The following is a 22,666-nucleotide window of genomic DNA, read 5'->3' on the forward strand; positions in this document are numbered from 1 at the left end:
AACACAAATTTTTAAAATTTCAATCATTCATAAACCTTCCCTGGGGTCCCTAGATGTCCCACAAAAAATTTGGGCCCGATCGGTTCAGCCGTTTTGACGTTTATTGGATACAAACAAACAGACAGACAAACAGACAAGCCAAATTTATATATAGATATATTTTTTTTCTTGCAGGAAAACCATTGGCTGAATCTCGGGGGGAAATAGGATATGGAAACTCATACATTGAGTGGTTTAGTGAGGAGGCTAGAAGGATTAATGGAGAGGTGAGTGGTTTAGTGAGGAGGCTAGGAGGATTAATGGAGAGGTGAGTGGTTTTGTAAGAAGGCAAGAAGGATTAATGGAGAGGTGAGTGGTATAGTGTGGAGAATTAATAGAGAGGTTAGTGGTATAGTGAGGAGGCTAGACGGATCAATGGAGAGGTGAGTGGTTAAGTGTGGAGGCTAGGAGGATTAATGGAGAGTTGAGTGGTTTAGTAAGAAGGCTAGAAGGATTAATAGAGAGGTGAGTGGTATAATGAGGAGGTTAGGAGGATCAATGGAGAGATGAGTGGTGTAGAGAGGAGGCTATAGGATTAATGAATGGGTAATTAGTAGAGTGAGAAGGCTAGGAGGATTAAAAGAGAGGTCAGTGGTTTAGTGAGGACTGAGGAGGCTAGGAAGATTTATAGAGAAGTGATTGGTTTAGTGAGGAGGCTAGGAGAAATAATGGAGAGGTGAGTCTAGAATTTAGATATCTTTGCAGTCTGATATCGCCGACTCTTAAAATTTTAATTTCCATTCTTACATGGGCTGAGCGTTAAAGAATTAAAAGATAATATTAGGACAACAGTATTCTTATTAAAATGTCATGAAATGTGTAATGTTTACTAAATGTCTGAAAGGGACTGTAAGTGTATTTTAAAATCACCCTTCATGCAAAGATGATAATGCCTGATTCACAATAGTACCCTTAAAAGATTTGTCTTATCAAGCATGAATTAGATTTTGATGTCCATAATGTTAAAAACTGACGTTTTTTATTAGTGGTTTAATGAATATTTACTAAATGTCTTAATTTGCTGGTTTTTATTTTTATTTTGTGGGGTTAATTTCATAATTCTTCTTGTTAAGATTGTGGCAGGTACAACACGAACCAAGGAGATGATGTTTATCCGTCAACCAATTGGAGTTGTTGGTATGATTACTCCATGGAATTTTCCTAATGCTATGATCACAAGAAAGGTAAATAAAGTCCACATCTCCCCGCCCTCAAATTTTTCTTAATCTTTTTAAATTGAGGACTTTTCTTAGTTTGAAAGTAATTAACAGATGGGACAGTTTGCCAGAGCCCAGAAGATATAAAAATGCCTATTTATTGATAGGTTTTAAGAATATAAAGAATGTGTATGATTAAAATATTCCAATAATATGAAAGGTGTCCAATTTAATGCAGGGGCTCCAAAATCCGTGGTGAAGGTGTCATGGGCGCACTTATCTCTGGTGAAAGTGTCAGGGGTGCTCACACTTTAAGTTAAACATTCTCAAGTACTAAACAATGATACATTGACTATAGGTTGACAATATATATTGACTGACAATGCCCCAATAGCAATCCAGTAATTCAGTATTGTGTTGCATTTTTATGATTACATTATTTTCATTTATTGGAGAAGTAAATTTGGTAATTTTCTGTAGGACTAAACAAGAAATAAAAATATATCGAAATCAATTTCCACAATCTCGAGTTTTTTTATCTTGAGAATTAAAAAAAAAATTTCAGTAAGTTTACAGTTTATAATATAAAACATATATGTTAACGAAGGATGTTCATAAGTAACCAGCCGCTTTGTAATTTAATTTTTAACATTTTAATAAATGTTTTTTATTTAAATAATGTGACAATTTTACAATGCCAATTTATTACTAACTAGACATTTTCTAAAAACAGTTTGATCTTTTAATGGTCGGTTTTCAAGTCGCCACTTCTTCAAAATTCACGGATTTTACTTTTCAATGGATTTTCAAAAATTTAAATTACATTTTTCTTGGCACATCTTTTTTCATTTATGACTAATATTATTAACCTATCTTGAGACATGAGAGTGAATTTTTGGGCCCAATCAATTTAGCCATTTGGACATTTATTGGACACAAACAGACAGACAAAATCCATTTTTTATGAACACCCTCTTTAAAAAAAATAAGACTTACGTTTGATTGATTAATAGGTAGCAGCAGCAGTAGCTGCTGGATGTACATGTGTGGTCAAACCTGCTGAAGACACTCCACTCTCAGCTTTAGCTTTGGGTCTTCTTGCAGAACAAGCAGGATTCCCTAAAGGTAATGACCATACACGGTTTTTCAAGTGAAATTTCTTTTTATAAGATCACAATTTGCAACAATGGTCAAGAACTCCAACAAAAAAATGATGTTTTAACTTGTTAGATTTAAATGTTATTTTTTAAATCATCTTTATCTATCAATGGTCGTGAACACATTTTCTTTTTAAAAATGGTGTGCAAACTGTACTCGGAACATGGTATGCAGATTGCAGATCTCAACTCCTAAAAGTTCGAATTAGATAACACAGCATTAGATAAATAAAACAGTTCTGAATTTTTGGTGTTCTACCATAATAAATGGATTTCTTTTTCACGAGCATAAAGACTTGCAATACTCCTGTATATCAAGTCTATTAGTGTCTGATCCAATCAGGGTTAAGTCATGTGTTTGTTGTCAACTCTGAACCAACAGAAATAGTATGGCGGTAACATCTATCTTTCTATTAGCTCATTATCCAATTAGAGATATGAATCCTTCAATCAGCGCTATCGGTAAAGGGAAATATTTACTTCTGCAGAGCCTGAGATTTAAAACTTTGACTTGAGTAATAATTCCTTAAACCCGACTTTAAGACCCAATCTTTGACCCAACTTTGACGACAGTTTGTGTCACGTGATTGACATCTGCAAGATCTTCAGCTCGACTGAAGGAGTAAGGCCCAATGAAATTAAAACAGACCTTGGTTGGTTTTAGTAGAGAATAAGGCTCAGTGTTGCATCTTGTTCTCATAAAAACCAGGAATGCGCCAATTCCTGCCATGAAAATCCGCCAAATAGAATATAAAACCAGTTTTTTGAACTCAACTCTGTGGAAAATAAGATGCAGCTTGAATCTGAAAGCTCAAGCTGTAAATAAGGCCCAGCTACAGCTTAGACTCGAGCTGTATTTTCCCAAATTTCTAAGTCGCGGGCTCTGAAAATATAGTGACTAGTAAATTTGCTAAAATTCTACTTTTTCCCTATGTCTAAGTTGGGGTGATACTTCTTGAAAATTATAGATATTTTATGTCCTAAAATTGTTTTTAAAAATTGAATGAGAATATTTATTTTTGTTGACTCCCGGTAAGAAACCCTTGGTATAGTACAAATCCTTTAACTTCAAGGAAAAGTATTTATTCCCTTTTCCCATGATATCCAATAATGGGCTTGGCCTAGATCATATTGAATCATGATTATGTATCCTAAATTTTACAGTATTTAAGGAAGGTTATTCATAACTTTGAGGTGATCAGTAATGAAGTAAATAAAGTACTACTATAATTATCTTTTCATTTTGATAAAGATACCAGAAATGGAGTACCTTTTGAGTTGACTCTCATTATAGGTTATAAAGTACTTCTCATGCTTTATTACTTTTGTGAAGGTACTGACAGGACCTTCATGCATCTGGTAAGTGTGCAGCGGGTTTGTGGCAGTAAGCCATTGAACTTGACCCATGCTTGGTGGTCCACACTTTGGCTCAGTGTGGCCAACCGCCAATGACACCCTGCTACTTCCTTTTGGCAAGGAACTTCGCACTTAACAAACAAATGTTGATGGGATGTTTTAAAAATAGGAAGAGGTCCAGACTGAAAAACCAGGACACGGAAAGGACTTGAACCTCAAATCCATTACTGGAGTCCATTGCCATCCCCGCCCCTTGTGATTTGATTTGATTTGGGGTAGTGCTGTGACGTGGGCTCTACCCTAACCTCTCTTCGGACTGATGGGTGACTGTTATATTTATTTATTTATTAAATTAAGATTGCCCTTTTTTCACTCTTATTATGATAAATTCTTCAAAAATAAGGTCTACTATCAACTGAAATGATTTTAGGGAGTTTATTTATAGCACTAAAACTAACACATTTATTCTTTTCTCATGAGTTTTCAAAATATGTTGCAATAGAATAAGGAAACCCTTTTTCATTCTTATGTGTGATTGATCTGAAGTTTTTTGGTGCTTAATACTGGTCTTCCTTCTTGAGCATATAAAGATCTACCGATTAATCTAAGAAGCCTCACCCCCAAGCAGAAATATGTATCAAAGTGAGAAAATAGAAGTAGTCTGAAATTCATAGAACTATAATATCAAAATATTGCAGTATTCCCCTTATAAAGGCCCCCTACAGAAGAATGGAGGTGATATTATTGTATTTGAAGAGTATTTATGAAAATTATAGCCTAGATATTATCACAACAATATTATTATTTTTCATAACTATAAAGTTAACCTACTGCTTAAGCAGTCTTGTAAGTATAAATAAGTTTGAATTTTAGTAGGTTTCAACTGCTTTCAAATTAAAATACCAAAAAAAACCGATAAAACCCATTGGGCTGGGGGTTTTTTTTGGAAAAAACAGGGGTTTTTTCCAACCCCACTTGTGACATCGAGTTGTGAAGCAGGAAGGAAGGAGATAAGGAAGTTTGAAGGAGGAAGGAGGAAGGATATGAGGGCTTTCAGTAGAAGATCCCTGCTTTCCTTCATTTTAACTTGTCTTTCCAACTTTAGTAGAATTAAGGAAACCCATAAATGCACTTCTTTTGCAAAATGGGGAGTTGAAAGCCTTAAAGCCCCATCATGTGGAATCAGTAATCCAGTCCTCACAGCCAGTCGAGTAAAAACCAGCATCATTGTGCATGGGTTGTATACCTATCAGGGGTTATACTTCTGTGTTCCTTCTTTCAGGTGAGATGTTGAGCCAAGATAAGCTGAAGATGGAGTTCTTGTTTACTGTTTAAATCCTATCTTTTGCTACTCCCCTATAGGATGAGTCTTGAGCAACTCTTTGTAGTGCTCTCTGAACTGTGAAGCCGGGAGCTACTATTGGCAGGTCCAACCCCTTGCCGTGAGCAGAAAGCAACTGCCTGTATTACTTTAAAATTGTTTAATCATCACTTATAGAACAATAAAGAAGGATGATTGATTCTGCTGAAATTTAAGATTTATAAAAAGTTGATGTGATAATTATTTCTTAAAGGAGGATATTTTGTTTCTTTCTGTTTAGGAAAAAGGAAAAAGAAAAGGATAGAAAAAAAAGCAAATAAAAAGCAAATAAAAAGGGCAAGAGAAGGGGGAAGACAATAAGAGGAAGAAAGGGGAAAGGAAAAAAACAATGAAAAAGGAAGATCGGTAAAAGGAGGTTATAAGGAAGATAAATTAGGTAAGGGAAGAGAACTTGAAGGGAAAGGATAGATATAGAAGGCAAAAGGAAAGATATGGAAAGGAAAGAAGGGGAAGGTGAATGCAAAGGCAGGAAAGGTATGGATGATGCTCTTAACCTTTTATCTAGCTTTCCCTAAATGTCACACAGGTTTCCAGAAATAATCTTATATTTTTTTAATAGTTCTAATGCAGTGAAGAAGAAAAAACAAGCTTAAAATTGTTTCCGCTTCCCTCACAACTTTCGTAAATTATTTATTAGAATATATTTTTCAGAAGTCTTGAGTACTCAAAAAACCAAGCAGTATAAGGGTAAATTATAGATTCCAGACAATATAAATGTACTTCAGGTACTCCTGGACTGAAAATTGAGAAAGTCCAACTTCTTTGAGAGTGCCAGGGTACTCAAAATTGAAGTAAAATAAATAAATTTGATTGCAGCACTGGTATGATTCTAAAGAAAAAAAATAAAATTTATTGAACTAAATCGTTCAATGACAGCAGTGATGTCACCTTGTACATCTGCCTAGAAATTGAGTTTACTCAACCTTTGTCATAATTTTGACCAAAAGTTTGGTAAAATTAATTATAATACTTTTATATAATAATTTGTTGTTTAGGAGTAATGAATGTTGTAACTAGCAGAAGACACACTCCTGAAATTGGTAAACTCCTATGTGAATCTCCCAAAGTGGCTGGTATCTCATTTACAGGTTCTACCCAGGTAAACTCCTTTGGGAATATCCTAACGTAGCTGGTATCTCTTTCATAGGTTCTACTCAGGTAAACTCCTTTGTGAATCTCCTGAAGTAGCTTGTATCTTTTTCATAGGTTCTACCCGCGTAAATTCCTTCTTAAAGCTTCTAAATAGGCTGTTATCTCTTTTATAGGTTCTACCCAGATAAAATCCTTTGTGAATCTCCTAACATAGCTGGTATCTTTTTTTACAGGTTCTACCCAGGTAAACTCATTTGTGAATCTCCTAAAGTAGCTGGTATCTCATTTACAGGTTCTACCCAGGTAAACTCCTATGTGAATCTCCCAAAGTAGCTGGTATCTCTTTTACAGGTTCTACTCAGGTAAACCCCTATATGAATCTCCTAAAGTAGCTGGTATCTCTTTTACAGGTTCTACCCAGGTAAACTCCTTTGTGAATCGCCCAAAGTAGCTGGTATCTCTTTTACAGGTTCTACCCAGGTAAACTCCTTTGTGAATCTCCTAACGTAGCTGGTATCTCTTTTACAGGTTCTACCCAGGTAAACTCCTTTGTGAATCTGAGATGGAAACTTTTGTTTAGAAATCGTTAATCTGGATATAAAATGTGGGCCCTTTTTAATATGAGGATCAAAACTAAATTATCCCTGGAGAGTCTGACCAATACTTGACATATAAGAAAGACTAAATAATCCGTAGATCTGCTTAAGCTGGAGATCAATGTTTGATCCCAAGATTATCAGCACAAAACTTCTGACTTCGGGAAATTGAGAATATTTAAACCTCTGATATTAAGGTTGGAAAGATCTTGTACCGTCAGGGATCCAGTACTGTCAAGCGGATGGGATTAGAATTGGGAGGAAATGCAGCATTCATCGTGTTTGAGTCGGCAAACCTAGATACTGCTGTACAGGGATTAATGGCCAGTAAATTCAGGTATATTTTCGTTTATATGCTTCATATTGTTACTTAGCGTTGTGTTGCTGAAATGTATAATACATATATAAAGCTCACTTTGGTTTATTTATACACATATGTATTATGTATACTGTAGTGTATAGGTAGTTAATTATTATCACTACACTATACGGGTTAAGGAGGTATTGGGGGCTGCGCACTAAATCAAATCAAATTGCTATCTAGTATTAAATTACAATGTCAATCCAAAAATGGATTAAATGAAGGTAAACAATTACCACAATTAATTTTTATTCACATTATTGCTCTATTCAAATATCAACATTAAAATATACAGAGCGACCCATAGTTGTTTGCTGCAGTCTCAAATTTTACTTCTTATAAAGTGTTTAGAGGCCTTAAATGATTGATGAGAGAAAAATGTTTCCAAAAGATTTTTTGTTTATGCCTTTGTGTGACACACAAAAAAAAATTTTTGCCGACGGTGTTTGAAAAAAATGCCGTTTAGTCATGAGAGTTTTAAAATCTGATGAACCAAAAGTGGTGTTACCCAAAATGACTCTTTAACATGAAGTTCCAGAACAAAAATAGTCTACAACTAAAAAAAATAGAAAAAATAAAAAAATTTATGATTAAAGGTAATTTATCAAATTTCATCTGACAAACTCTTAATTTTTACTTTTTAACTGACCTCTGTCCTCCTTGATGACTATTAAACACCTCCTGTTCAATGTAGAGGTCTGTCCTTGGATCTACCTCACAGTCAGTCCAAAACAAATCTCCTTGATCAGTTACCAAGGGTCATCTATTTACTCTCCAACTGTGTCCAATTCTGATTTCAGAATAATTAAAAAAAAAAACCAACAAGGGTCGAGATCAAGGTTGTCGTGTATTCAGTTCGTCAGAGTTGGGCAACTGAACTCACAGGATTCAAGCCAATCCTTGCTTTGCCTGGAAGCGTACCTTAGAGCATTGTCTTGCAGGGAAAGAAGTCCCACTTTTTCTTCCTGAATTTGCTTTAGAAGTTGGCAATTAACCCAAGTAACCCTAAAACGGATGGGTAAAAAATTTAGTTTTTCATAATCTATGAGCTCGGCTTAAGCTCTTGTGAAATCTGCAAACACTTTTGGTTCAGTGAATTTAAGAAGAATTGCATAATAACTTGATTTAAAAGTGTACTGTTGATTTTTATAACTTTTTTTGACAAAATAATGTTGGTTTTGACATTTCCAATAGCTTTACTTTGTTACTATTTTTACTCAGGGGCTGAATATTTAGATTGCAAACACTTTTGGGTTGCACTGTACATTAACCGACAGAGCAGTTTACTCTTATCATATGTATCAAGTAATGCACATAATTTAATAGATAGAATTTATGATTGGTGGTGGTCGGATGTCCGACGTAATGAATATTGAATACACATATTTTTAATATTTATTTTTAGCCATATCGATTTTTAACATGGAAACATGGACAATTGTAAATGATCGCGATGAACTGTAACCACGAAAAATCGTTTCTAATCGTAAACCCACATTATCTCTGAAAATTAGTAAATTAATTTCAAGATTGTTCATGTGTCCATAAAAGCCTGGTTTGATTTGATTTGATTTGATTTGATTTGATTTGATTTGATTTGATTTGATTTGATTTGATTTGATTTGATTTGATTTGATTTGATTTGATTTGAATATATATTTAATTCATGTTTTTCTAGGAACTGTGGCCAGACTTGTGTATCTACAAACAGAGTCCTGGTTCAGGTTTAAAATAAAAATAATTATACTTTCATCATAAATAATCCCTGCTTTTTAAAATTATAATGCATCAAATATCATAGTAATTTATGCTGTTTTATGATTCTTTCTTTTATCGAAATTGCATTTCTTTAAAACATTGATACGTAGACAATCCCATCAATCAACTACACCACTGGTGGAAGAAAATCATACATGAAGATTCATTTTTTTTGGGGGGGGGGGTGAAAAATTTTTAATTTGGGAAAAAAGTTTAATTATATTCATAATATTGAGAAGAAGGATGTCTCACAAAGTTTGCAGTTGTTAGATAAAGTGTGAATCAAATAGTCAGGACTGATAAGTTTTTAGTTGATACGTCGTTTAATGGAAACCTTTGAATTTGTACATAATACATATATCAAAGACAATTCTCAAGTCATCTTCAACAGTCATATGTATCTCCTCTTTATTTTATATTAGTTCAGAACTTTATTACAGTAAACAGTATTTCTTTGTTATTTTCTTTATGTTTTACTTTTTCCTATTTATTTTGTCATAAAGAAAATAGTTTAATTAGTTCATATTTTCTACAGTAATTACTGCTTCCCATCAATAAATTTCTTTTATTACCTTTTCTAAAGATATTGCTTTTTTAGCATATTTTTCTGTCGATTCCCCCAAATACATATATTTTTTTTACTCTTTCCATCCTTATATCCATCCTTTTTTCCATTCTGTTTCCCGTCAACGTATAAATACTTTTTTTCTATCACTCGATTTTTCACTTTTTAGGAGTCCGTAGTAGATCAGTTTCTGGAGAAACTCAAGGAAAATAAAATATTTTTAATCTTAAAATCAGTGGCCCTGAACTACACACTTACTTACTTAAAGGGACAGACCGGCTATGTAAGGTAGTTGAACTGAGTATGCAGTGTTGTGGACAAATTCTTTAGATTCATTTGAGACGTATAAAACTGTTCCATGATGTATAATCACTGAGTTTGAGTGCATAGCCAACGTTCAAAATTTTGAATTTGGGTGGGTACGTTTTCAGAATCGGTTTTTTAAAAATTATTAAATAACGACGACGAAAAATAAAGTAAAATTATGCATTCAACTAATTAGATGGCTAGGAACAAATTTCTCAAAAGAAATTTGTCAATAAATCAATGCAAGTATCAATTATTTCGTTTTCATTATTATATTGAATCTCTTATTTTCTATGAATTTATTCGCAGATTTCTTCAAATTTCTCAAATGTCCTCTTTTCAATAATAATTCCAGAAAATCTGCGGAAAATATTTGTGAATAATGAGAAACTAAAATAATGAGAAAATAGGAACTAATAATTAAACATGATTACTTATTTTCGATGATTAGATTAATTTTTATTTTCTCAACCTGTTCCTGAACAGCTAGTTAGTTTACTGTAGAATTTTGTTTACATTTATTGTCGTCGTCATTTAAAACAATTCTGAAACATATCCACCCAAAAGTACAATTTGAACGCCGACTTTGCGCTCGAACTCAGGATTTACAGATCTTTAAAGTTTAATGTCTTAAATGAATCGTAAAGAATTTGTCCACAACACTGCATACTAAGTTCAACTACCTTACATAGCCGGTCTGTCCCTTTTAATTCTTGATGGTCATATTGCGTGCTCTATAAGTCGATCGGTATTTACTGTCATTTGCCATTTGCTTTTAAAGGGAGAGACCGGCTAGGTAACATACTTGAACCGAGAGTGCAATATTATAGTGAAAAATTTTACGATCCATTTGATAACAATTAGACGTTTTTATGGTGTATAATTTTAAAGTAAAGATTCGTTTAATGTAGCATTTTTTTACATTTTTTTTCCTGGATATTAAATAATTATAAAAAAGGTTCTTTTTGCGGACCATCCCTTCTGTTGAGATTTTGCAAAGGAATTTACGCTCTTACTTATAATACTGCACTCTTGGTTTAATTATTTAACTAAGCCGTTCTCTCCCTTTAAGTAAACTACAATGTTTACTCCTTGCTTCTAACCGAGTCTGAATTTGGTTGTTATCGTTGTAATGCTATCACCCCTAGTTTCCTTTGGCCTGTTCAAGCTTGAACATTCGGTCCGTAAAGAAGCTTGTGCTTAATAGTATATTACTTAAACGTCAATTGATTTTCGTCGTATAAAGTGTTTCATAGTAAATTACTATGTTTACTCCATCCCTCTAACCTAGTCTGAATTTGTCTTATGTCTTATAGTCGCAATTCTAAGTCTATTCAACTCGGTCCGTATACTAGCTTAATCCACCTCTGAAGGCCAAACCTAACCCTTGATATTTGATTTTAACTGGGAAATAAATTTTTCATTTTTTTTCAATTTTTGTGGGATTTTAAAAAAAAAATGTTCTTAAAAACCTTAAATTTTTCATGATCTCAAAAACATGTTCTAAAAATCTTAATTTTGGAAAATGATCTTTATTTTGTTCTTCATTTTTGACAATACTTGTTAACAAAAATTTAAATTTCAAAAATGCGTTCTTAATTTTTTTTGTACAGGGGCAACCATGTAAATACCGATTGTAGCATTTTTCAAAATTGTAAGGACATTTATATTATTTTAATTTATTTTTGTAATTACATCTTATTCTTTCATCTTGAAATTAAAATGTGAGTATTGATAAACCCAAATGTCGTTTTTATCCTAGCCCCCCCCCCCCAAAAAAAAAATAATTTAAATATTCGAATTATGTCGGTTAGGTTGCAATGGATAAACTAGTACTTGGTGATGGGTTTGCTGACGGTGTAACTCAGGGACCTATTATTAATAAAGCTCAATTTGATAAGGTAATATAAACTTGAGTATATTTTATTTATTTATTGTATTTGTAATGTACATTGTACAATGTATCAGTTATTCTCAGAAAAAATGGAACCAATGGCTAATTAAACCCCTGATCAAGGGATTCAATGACAAACCTGAATCCCTAGGGGGGGGGGGGTGCATTTTCCAGTAGTTCTGATTTTTTGATAGTACATGACTTCTCATTGTTTAGAGCTGGTTTTAGCATGCACCTTGCCAAAATAGGCTTTTAGATTAGCAAGATTCAATTAGATTTTTTACGCACCAAAACTCTAGCTTTTTTATAAAGGAATAATTGTTTGCAGATACCAATAAAGTTAGGAAATATTAATTCATTTTTTTGTTTTATATTTTTTTCTAGCACCGGGGTTTAGCTGAAGATGGTTCAATTTCAGTTAGGAAATTTTATTTCATTTTTTTGTTTTATATTTTTTTCTAGCACTGGATCTAGCTGAAGGTGGTTCAATTTAAGTTGAGAAATATTAATTCATTTTTTGTTTTATATTTTTTTCTAGCACTGGGGGTAGCTGACGGTGGTTCAATTTAAGTTGGGAAATATTAATTCATTTTTTTGTTTTATATTTTTTTCTTCTTCAGCTAATAAAGATGGTTCAATTTAAGTTAGGAAATATTAATTTATTTTTTTGTTTTATATTTTTTTCTAGCACTGGGGTTTAGCTGAAGGTGGTTCAATTTAAGTTCGGAAATATTAATTCATTTTTTTTTTACATTTTTTCTAGCACTGGGTTTAGCTGAAGATGGTTCAATTTAAGTGAGGAAATATTATTTCATTTTTTTGTTTTATATTTTTTTCTAGCACTGGGTCTAGCTGAAGATGATAGAATTTAAGTGAGGAAATATTAATTCATTTTTTTGTTATATATTTTTTTCTAGCACTGGGTTTAGCTGAAGGTGGTTCAATTTAAGTTAGGAAATATTATTTCATTTTTTTGTTTTATATTTTTTTCTAGCACTGGGTTTAGCTGAAGGTGGTTCAATTTAGTCTCAATCATGGGTACTGGAATACCCATGGTCTTGATTTTCATTAATTCATGGTTGTTGTATTTTTAACTTGGAATACATATTTAATATTATAATTGGTTGCTTTTAAAGGGACTGTAAGCGTAGTTACAAGCAAACCTCAATGCAATAATAGCAAAGCCCTATTCACAATGCCCTTAAAACTTCTGTCTGATCAAGAATGAATTATGTATCAATGTATAAAACTTTGATAGATTTTAATTAATTTCAAAAGTGAATTGCGCATTTATACCACAGAAAAACATACGGAAACTATTAGAATTAAACACTTAACTTTAGAAAAACGACAATATTTCTACATTTTTGATCAGATCAGGGTTTGAATCAAGGGTACCGTTGTATATCGAGGATTGTCACTTGAAATTACGCTTACAGTCCCTTACAGTCTTATGATTGGTGGGTGGGACATAATGTATTTATTTTGACAAGGTGTTGTTAAGGTGTCAAGAATGGTAGAGGATGCGAGGAAGGGTGGAGCCGAGTTGGTGATGGGCGGGGAACCCCACCCCGCGGGTGGTTTGTTTTATAAACCAACAATACTCACTCAGGGAAATACATTGCGGACAGATTTTAATTTACTAAATCCACAGTTTAAAACTAGTGCGATGTGTAACTCGAAAATCTAAAATGAGTCGCTTTCTAACATGAAGATTGAAGAATGGTTTTGCAACCCGAAAACGTTTTTTAGAGTTCTAAAAGTTTGATTTTTACACCTTGCCAATCTCTTACTCAGATTTAAGACACAGGGAGGTGGGGGGCTAAAGTCTTATTAAATTACAATTTGAAAACAAGTTAAAAAACTTAATTTGCGTCTATTTATACAAAAAAAAAATGATTTGCTTGCACGAAACAGTGATATTTTTCAATTAGAATAAGCTCTTTTCTACAACCTTATGAAAACCTGTAACTGTTCAGTGTTTTTAGACCTTCATTGCACGAAATTAAATAATTTTGTTACTTAACTCCTCAATTAAAAAACTCAGAGATTTTCTAAGTCCTCTCTTCAAACCGAAAGTGTCTCTTTTAAACCAGTTTTTTAAATTTTTTTGTAAAATATCTAAAGATCAAGACTAATTAAAATATCTATTTGTGTCCAATAAACGTAAAAACGGCTGAACCGATCGGGCCCAAATTTTTTGTGGGACCTCGCATGACCCCAGGGAAGGTTTATGGATGATCGAATTTTCTATGGAGTATCGAATTTTCAAAAATTTGCTTCTAATTAAATTCGATTTAAATTTTGAAAATCCACCAAATTTTTTATAAATCCGCGAAATTTATGTTGGTTCTGTTTTACATTGTATACAAAAGAACATGTTCACAATTGAAATAGAAGATGGGCACGAAGCGCCCTAAAAGCCTAGTAATTTTAAAAACGAAAAAAAAATGGAACTCTTCTTTTATTTTCCTTTCCTTTTTCTCTTTTTTTAAATTAGGGGGGGAAATATTCCCAAAACTTTTATTTTTGAAGGTTTTTAAATAATTCCTCCTTAAAGAACTTAGTTTGAATATTTTTACTTCTGAGTATTATGTTTTCCCCTGAAGAGTTGCGGATATTCTCTCAAAATCTCGTGGTATGTCCGCAATGTAATTAAATTGTACAGGTTACCGAGGACATGAGTCTATTCAAGGTAGTATTCATCGTTTAGTGAAAATGTGTTTTCCAAATTAGCTTTAATATTTTAATATTGAATTTTTATATTTGAGTGTGGAGGATGATTTAGTTCCAAGATTTATGTTTGATTGAGTTAACAACTTTGAGAAAAAACATTTTTTGTAAAATCAATTTTAGACAGACTAATTTGACTTTTGAGAAAATAAATATTAAGTAAAAAAATCTTCAGAACATGTTTATTTGGGAATCATCTAATGATCCGCCCCATCAGGTAACTGATAACGGCACAGTTTTTTTTCGATATTTTAATAATTGGTCGAAATAAGGCCCAAAACGGGTTATTTTTAATTCTAACAAAATTTCCCCTAAATAAAACATAATTTGAGATTATCTTTTTATTTTTGTACGATTACAACGTTCTTTTAATTCTGTGTTACCACAAGGTCAGTGTGACCAAAAAAAATCTCTTGCATTAGTCACGTTGCGTAAAGGACCTCACTAGTCTCCTGGAGTTTGTAATAACTCTTGTAATAATAGAGATAAATGGTGCTAACTTTGCACCTTTATTCTTTGATAAAAATGGTTCATTTTGGATATTTAAGCTATTGAAGACACTTCCTAAAGGATAGTATGGTTTAAAATAATCTAAAATTATTATTACAAAGAGAACATGTTTACAATTAATTTAGAAGATGGGCGCGAAGCGCCCTCTAAGGCTAGAAAGAAGGGCGCGAAGCGCCTTGAATTTCTAGTATGGATTAAAAGAATATAGGTGCAAAGTTAGCACCATTTATCTCTATTATTACAAGAGTTATTACAAACTCCAGGAGACTAGTGAGGTCCTTTAATCTTCATAAAAAGTGGTTTTCGTCCACGAGATATTGACTTAAGAAAAAACCTTGTTCTCTTAAAGTCGTTTTAATATCTAATATAAATGCTATTCTGGGTGAAATAAGCGGAATTTCCAAATCTACCTCTCTTACTGTTTAGTGTACAGTCCATCTATTTTCTTATTCGTGTTATGTAACATTGAATGTAAATAATTTTTTTTGAACAATAATTCTTTTTTAAGTTAATGAACGCTTTGATTGAAATATTCTGTTGTAAGTACTGCCACTCTATCAATTTAGTATCACTTATGTTTACAATCCCTGAACATAGGTCGATTCTTTTTATTTGCACATTTTAACTACCTGTGGTTATTTTTGACGAGGTCTGAGCCTTGACTTCTACGGAATGATGGTTGATTGTTTGGTTGTTTGTTTGTTTGACGTACTGAATTCTAAAAAACGATTATTAAAGGATAATTGGACTATTTTGTTCTTGTTTAAAAGATTATGATAGTTTTAACCTTAATAACCGATTTTGTTAAAACCTTCTGAAACTACTTAATTCATGATTTTATTATTTTTAAATCTATTTTTAATTCAGGAAGAAATTTTCGGACCGGTGGTTTCTGTTAAAACCTTTAAAACTGAGGAGGAGGCTTTGAGTATTGCAAATAATACCAGGTAGGACATCTTCAGGGCTAGGTATATTTTTTTTGTAAAATAACCCCTCCCTCCCCAAAAAATTAGAAAATTGATCACTTTTACAGTGTTACATACCTCCCTTTTTAACATCTTGTTTAGAGAGTTTTACTTCTACATTGTTACATACCTTCCTTTCTATAACATTTTGTTTATAGAGTTGGACTGGTTAGTTACTTCTACATTGTTACATACCTTCCTTTCTATAACATCTTGTTTATAGAGTTGGTCTGGTTAGTTACTTCTACATTGTTACATACCTTTACTTTCTATAACATCTTGTTTATAGAGTTGGACTGGCCAGTTACTTCTACATTGTTACATACCTTTACTTTCTATAACATCTTGTTTATAGAGTTGGACTGGCCAGTTACTTCTACATTGTTACATACCTTCCTTTCTATAACATCTTGTTTATAGAGTTGGTCTGGTTAGTTACTTCTACACTGTTACATACCTTTATGTTCTATAACATCTTGTTTATAGAGTTGGACTGGCCAGTTACTTCTACACTGTTACAAACCTTTACTTTCTAAAACATCTTGTTTATAGAGTTGGACTGGCCAGTTACTTCTACATTGTTACATACCTTTGTTGTCGGATAGGAACAAGATTCTCAATAATGAACATCAAAATCGATAATGCAGAGAAACTCTTTATTTCCTAAAAAAAAATAAAATGGATAATAATGCACGAGTTTGTTACAAAGTTTTATAATTTTACAATGAAAAGATTCTTACGATCTAATTAGGGATGAGAAGGTTAAACTGTCGGGGAGTCCTAAGACGTTTTTATATATTAAAACTTCTGAAAAGAATGACAATTAATTGTTAACGAAATTCACTAATTCTTTATATGAAAATATTTTGTTCACAATAATGTAAGTGTTTAGACTCTGTTACCGAAGGACAAAGAGAATGGTGCGAAAATTATTTGGTTTGGTGTCTCCAAGAGGAGATTTTGAGTTAAAGACGACATTACATAGATGGGGGGGGGGGTCTTGTAGTTAATGGTTGACACTGGCCCCAGGCAGGGTTTGAGGATGTTAGGGTAACATACAAGAATCAAAGAAAAACCATTAACAATATACTGAAACATTTGGTATGAATGATTGATAGGTACTAGATTGATTGATTGAAATGAACAGAAGTAAATTACGAGGTACATTAAGTAATACAACATTCAACAAATGATAACTGATGAGATTAAAGTAGTGAAGTAAAATTGAAATTGTGACTCACATTTTCCTGTGTTTACTTGTTAAAATAATTTAAAGGAAGAATGAAAAAAAAATAAAATTAATATGTAAACTGAGAATGGCCTGAAATCTCGAACATAAATTAAATGAAAGAGTTAAGATAAAGGGAACAATTAAACTAGAAAAGACCATTATTTAATTGAATACAGAAATGTGAATAATTGTTTCAATAACAAGGATCATAAATTTAAGGTTTATCTCTTTTAAAGGAATTTTAAGTTATTTAAACTAAATTGTTTCCTGTTTTGTGTTCCAAGAAAAAAAATTGAAATGTTCGAACAGTTGATTCCTGCGGTGATGTTGGGTATAGCTCTATTGATTGATTTCTGTGAGCTCCGGGTGGAATTCATCCTGTGTAGGCTCTGGTCTGGAACTTGGAGCTGGGGCTAAATTCCTTGCTTCTGTTGAGTCCGAGGTGAGGCTCCTGAGGGTTCTGGGTTTCCAGGTTCATGAATGGAAACAGTTGATTGAGATGCCTGTCTACCACTATCTTCCGCCCTCCTACTTCACGGCGGTAGCTAATAGTAGCGCCGTAGACGTCACCATTCTTTCTACGAAGGAGTTGTTCCACTCTAGCTGCAGAAATGGGATTCTTGTATATGGGTTTGTTTTTGAACAGGACTATATCTCCGATCTGGGGGAGGTTGCCCTGGTTCTTCCAGGTGACAGTGAATCTGCGTCGAGTATATTCCTGCTCCCATAACCCGTGGAACATGTTGAGAGCTACGTTCCACCTAGAGATCTGTTGGTTGATAGGAGCTACAGGGTTGACTTCGTCTCCGAAACCCTCTCTAAACCCCTGGAGAACGTGATTGGGAGTGAGGGTGATTCCCAGTGGAGCTCCGAGGATCAGAGGTCGATTGTTGAGTTTTTCAATAACTCCATGCGTCCAGGTGAGTAATTCCTCGTCGTCCATTGTCAACTGGTGAGGGCCGACGAGTGACTTGTTGACTGTGTTCTTAATAGAGCCGATTATTCTTTCAACTGCTCCAATACCGGCATGATGTTTGGGTAGAGTGACCCTGAACTCAATGGAGGTAAACTTCAGTTTGAGGTTGGAGATGACCTTCATCTCCGTGTCAACCAGGTCCTTGCCAGCCTTAACAATGTTGAGACCAGCATCAATCCAAATGATGCGCGGTGTACCTCGCAGGGCGAAAGTTCTGTTGAATCCTCTGGTGATGCTCTGGGAGCTGTAATTATGGAGGATTTCTAGATGCACCCCGCGACTGGAAAGACAGAGGATTACCAGGATCCATCTCTTGATCTTGATACCGTCTTTGTGTGCAAAGACAGGTCCAAAGATGTCAGCTTGACAGTAGGAGAAAGGAGGTTGGATAGATTTGAGGACGTCAGGGACATCAGCTTCAAATGCTGCGAATGGAATCTTGTTCAGCTTGATACATCCAGGACAAGATTTCTTTAGAGCAGTGATCATCTTGCAGTGTTTTGGATCCATATCATTTTGATTTGGATCCGGATCCAGGGATCCGCATCCGTGATGATGGATCCGGATCCGGATCCTGATACGGATCCGGATCCGAGGTAACTTTTGTTTCTGTGAATTGGATTTTCCCTATTAAATGTTATGCAAGGTTATAATTTATAAACTATATTTATTATATATTCCGAAAATGGGCAAAATGTAACAAAAAAAATTTTAAAAAATCCTAAAGTTAAAAATGTCGTCATTAATTTACTATTATATAAATGTAAACATTAAATTATTAAAGATAATTTTGAAAAATTTTCATCATGTAAAATGTAAATAATACATTTACGAACCATTTTGATTTATTTATTCCATGGTTTTGGTTAATTTTTGGTGCTACCCGGAGCCATATCAACTTTTCCTGATACGGATCCGGATCCAACCAAATGATACGGATCCGACCGATACGGATCCGACCGGATCCGGATCCGAAACACTGCATCTTACGAACTCCGGGAATGAAAAAATTGGACTGAATTTGGGTAAGTACATGGAGGACATCTCTACGGTGGCCCATATCAGGATAGTCTTCTTGCAGATGAGGGGAACCCCGATTCTGGAACGGAAGCTGCAGTCTGACACATAATATACCCTGTCCACCTGCTGGATGACGAGGTGTTTCATCTTGTTGTTGGCAATGATGAGCTCCGACTCCGTGGTAAAGCACTTGAGGACAGAGGACATGATGGAAGATTTAATAGAACTCCAGGTAGCAGTAGGTTCTCCCCGGACAATTCTGTCCCGATTGGGGTCATTTCTCCAGGATCTGCAAACTTTGTGGAGGAGGTTTAGAGCACGGATAACTGTGGAGAGGCTCCGTTCATGATGTAGAAGACTCAAAATATATTCCCGGGAAGGATTATCTGGGGCTAATCTTGCGAGGTTGACCGACCTGGTGGGAATATTGCATGAGGTGATGGAAGAACAGAGGATGATGGGCCATGAGGATTTATCCTGAGGTAAGAAACTACCTTTCAACCAGAATTCTGAGTTGACCTGCGCGCAGCTGGTCCCAGATCTGGTGAGCATGTCAGCTGGGTTGAGGTTTCCAGGACACCAGAACCAGTTATTAGGTGAGGACGCAGCTAGGATTTCCATCAACCTGACTCCATGAAACACAGGGTTTCCAGCTGGATCATTTTTAGCGATCATCCTTAAGATGATCTCTGAGTTTCCAATGAACGTAGGAGGGGAGAGGGAGACGTTGAACAACTCCTGCTTGATCTTTTGTTCCATCCTGTAGGCGAGTAAAGCTCCTTCCATTTCAGATTGTGGGGCGGAGAATGCAGATTTTCCCAATATCTTTGAGGAGCTGGAGATAAGATTGAACTGATCGCCGGAGTGAGCATATTCACAAGCTCCATATCCCTCTAGGGAGCCTTCGAAAAAAATGAAGAGTTGAGCCTGGTATTGGAATATGACCTGCCTGGGGAAAAATATTTCCCTGGTTAGTAAGATCTCTCTCACCGCATCTCTGAACCTAGCAGTACGTTCCTCGGATAGGATCGAGTTGTTAGAACACTGAGGATCGCGACAGATCTCACTAAACAGAGCTCGGACAGAGAACATGTGGGGAGCAGCTAATCCTGTGGGATCGTATAATTGACACGCAACGGATAGGACGTTTTTCTTGGTGACAGGGATGGATTCGTCCTGCAAAAAATCCAAGTCTAAATCCATACCGGATGGAATCCCACGGGATTTCTTATGGAGGTTGAGGCGAAACTTCAGGCTGTAGAAGTCTCTGAATCTGTCCTAGGTCATACCCAAGTACTTGCTGGTTCCATTCTCGCCAGATTTCTCCCAGGATTTATTAGAGAATCCCCCTCTGTTGAGGATTCCTTCTATTTCTTGTTGCAGTGTAGAGAGATCACTTGGAGAGTTGGCGCCCACACCTCCGTCATCAATATATGTGTCCTCCAATATGGCTTGGAGGATGGCAGGTTGGAAGTGGGGGGGGGGGGGATCTGTGATGAATGTCTTGACAGTTGCAACTTTCGCACAAGTTGCATAGTTGCCGGACGCACTGTCGCCGAAAGGGATCGCCTGATGTCGGAAATATCTCCAGGTAGGGTTAGGAGTAGGAGCACTAGAAAAGAAACCAGACAGAACACACATTATTCTGAGGAAGGAGTCCTTGGTAGAAGTAAGCACGGACCTGAAGAACTTTTGAATGTCATAAACTGCAAAGTGGGAGTGACATCTGGAGTGTAACAAGATTCCTCTCATATTGGGAACATTCCCTGGGGCCGGCTGGGAGACGTCGTTGAGGCTGAGGCCGGTCTCGGTGCGCATGGAGCTGTCTTTGGTCATTCGCACTTTGGTGGACGAGCTGGTGGAAGATACAACAAAATTGTAGGCTACAAAATGGAGTTGATATTGGTCCCTGTAGTCCTCAGGGTTAATCTCAATGTAGTTTCCATTGATGTATTTATCCATCTCTGCAAAAATTTCAGGTTTGTCAGCAATCCTAACATGGAGGGCATGGATTCTCTTCGTTGCACCAAAATAATTCTCGCTGAGGTTCGAAAGGTTTGGTTTGTAGAGACAATTAACCTGGACCTTACCCTTGACGGGGTCCACGACGGTGTTGTCCATGATGGCCTGGATGTTCTTCTCCTTGGTAATCTTGTGGAGCTGTTCTCGATTGGAAGGGGTTGTGAATTCTTCGGCTGAGGTGAGGAGGAGGAGTTGATCTTGTATGTCTTGTATCGTCAACGCATTGATGATGACGGTGTTGCGGGTGTTGGTGAGGGGGGACTCGGACCAGGTGATGGAGTTGGAGGGGACGGCACCATAGACCATGCAGTTGTTGGTGATGGTGCTCTGTTAGAGTGCCATTCCCAAGGGATCTCGTTCAATTTCAGTAGGAAAGAAACGATGATTATCTCCCCCTAGTAAAATGGATACATGACTGTCATGACTTGATGTTGAGGTCTTCGTGAGGTTTCTCCACTTGGGTGGGATGGTGAAGGAGAACGCTGAACCGTTGTTGAGGTCTTCCTCTATTGTGGACAACTTCAGGGTCTTGCCCTGGATCCTCAGTTTAACTGCAGTGGTGAGTACTACTTTGCCTTCACCAGCATAGGTTGCTATCTTTACTTGAGAAGAACTCCCAAGGGAGTACATTGACTGAGGGATTTTGGAGAGGGCAGATCTGGAAATGAGGCTGAGTTGACAACCCGTGTCATATTGGATCCCTATTGGGGTGTTGCCCAGGAGTATGGTTTCTAACAGGGGAACTGACCTGTCGGCGCTGACCTTGGAGACGGAGATGAAGGGGGCCTGGTTATTGTGCATGCAAGCCTTCGTATGTATGGGAATTCCTTTTTCCAGACAACCCTTGGGACACACTTTAGAGACACCGTTCTTGTAGGTAGTCTTGCACTTGTAACCGACGCTGTGAGCCTGAGTACAAATAAAGCAGAGGCCATTATGGGCGATCAATTTGAGGATATCAGGTGAGCTCAGTTTGCCAGTACCACAGGTGCTGGAGAGAGAATAATGGTTGGCTTCGAAACCCTTGATTGAACACATGGCGCAGGGCCTCGGAGTATGCTGGTGCTGTGGGCCAGAAAACTTCGGAGGCTGAGGATTGGGTTTGGAGGTCCCTTGCCTGACTACGTTGACTCCTACGCTTGAAATACCGAGGTCGAGATCGTAGAGATAAGGGGTGGATTGATAATTCTTCACCAATTTTTCTACAAATTGGGCTTGGAATACGAATGTGGCCAGAGGTCGGACATTGTCCGGACACTCGGAATTTGGAGAACTGGTCGTTGAAAGATAGCCTCACTTCCATCGGCAGGCTTTTCGTGATGTTTTGCACCAGAGACTGGGTGAGGGCAACACTGTGAAGGTTCTCCTTGTTGTGGAAGTTCTCCATGATGATCAGGTTGGCCTGGAGAGTTTTAATCTTGGGAGAGAGGTCTTCAGAGACCTCCTGGACTGACTCGTAACGAGGGAGGAGGTTAAAAGTTTGATTGACGTCTCCTCTGAAGACATCTATGCTTCCGAACTCTTCGATCAGCTTGATCTTGAAGGTG

General features: G+C 35.9%; 2 protein-coding genes across 3 annotated transcripts; one reads left to right on the forward strand and one right to left on the reverse strand.

Annotated features, from left to right (window-relative positions):
- Window positions 1-174: 174 nt before the first annotated feature.
- On the forward strand, window positions 175-16,256 carry LOC111715019 (succinate-semialdehyde dehydrogenase, mitochondrial; the record flags this gene model as incomplete). Of its 2 annotated transcripts, none has more annotated exon segments than XM_023490254.1 (12): window positions 175-266; window positions 1,113-1,223; window positions 2,210-2,321; window positions 6,086-6,189; window positions 6,976-7,115; window positions 8,818-8,863; window positions 9,632-9,667; window positions 11,583-11,669; window positions 13,167-13,274; window positions 14,331-14,357; window positions 15,773-15,852; window positions 16,160-16,256. In XM_023490254.1, coding segments are annotated over 12 exon segments (995 nt in total), but the record flags the coding sequence as incomplete, so codon positions are not given.
- A 1,218-nt stretch (window positions 16,257-17,474) lies between these two features.
- LOC111715022 (uncharacterized) lies at window positions 17,475-20,300 on the reverse strand. Its single transcript, XM_023490258.1, has 2 exons — window positions 19,212-20,300; window positions 17,475-18,566 (listed from the first exon to the last, which is right to left on the reverse strand). Exons 1-2 carry the CDS (start codon window positions 20,298-20,300, stop codon window positions 17,475-17,477), a joined length of 2,181 nt encoding a protein of 726 aa, XP_023346026.1.
- Between the last annotated feature and the right edge of the window lie 2,366 nt (window positions 20,301-22,666).

Source organism: Eurytemora carolleeae, unplaced genomic scaffold (assembly GCF_000591075.1).
Source record: "Eurytemora carolleeae unplaced genomic scaffold, Eaff_2.0 scaffold1615, whole genome shotgun sequence".
Taxonomy (NCBI): domain Eukaryota; kingdom Metazoa; phylum Arthropoda; class Copepoda; order Calanoida; family Temoridae; genus Eurytemora; species Eurytemora carolleeae.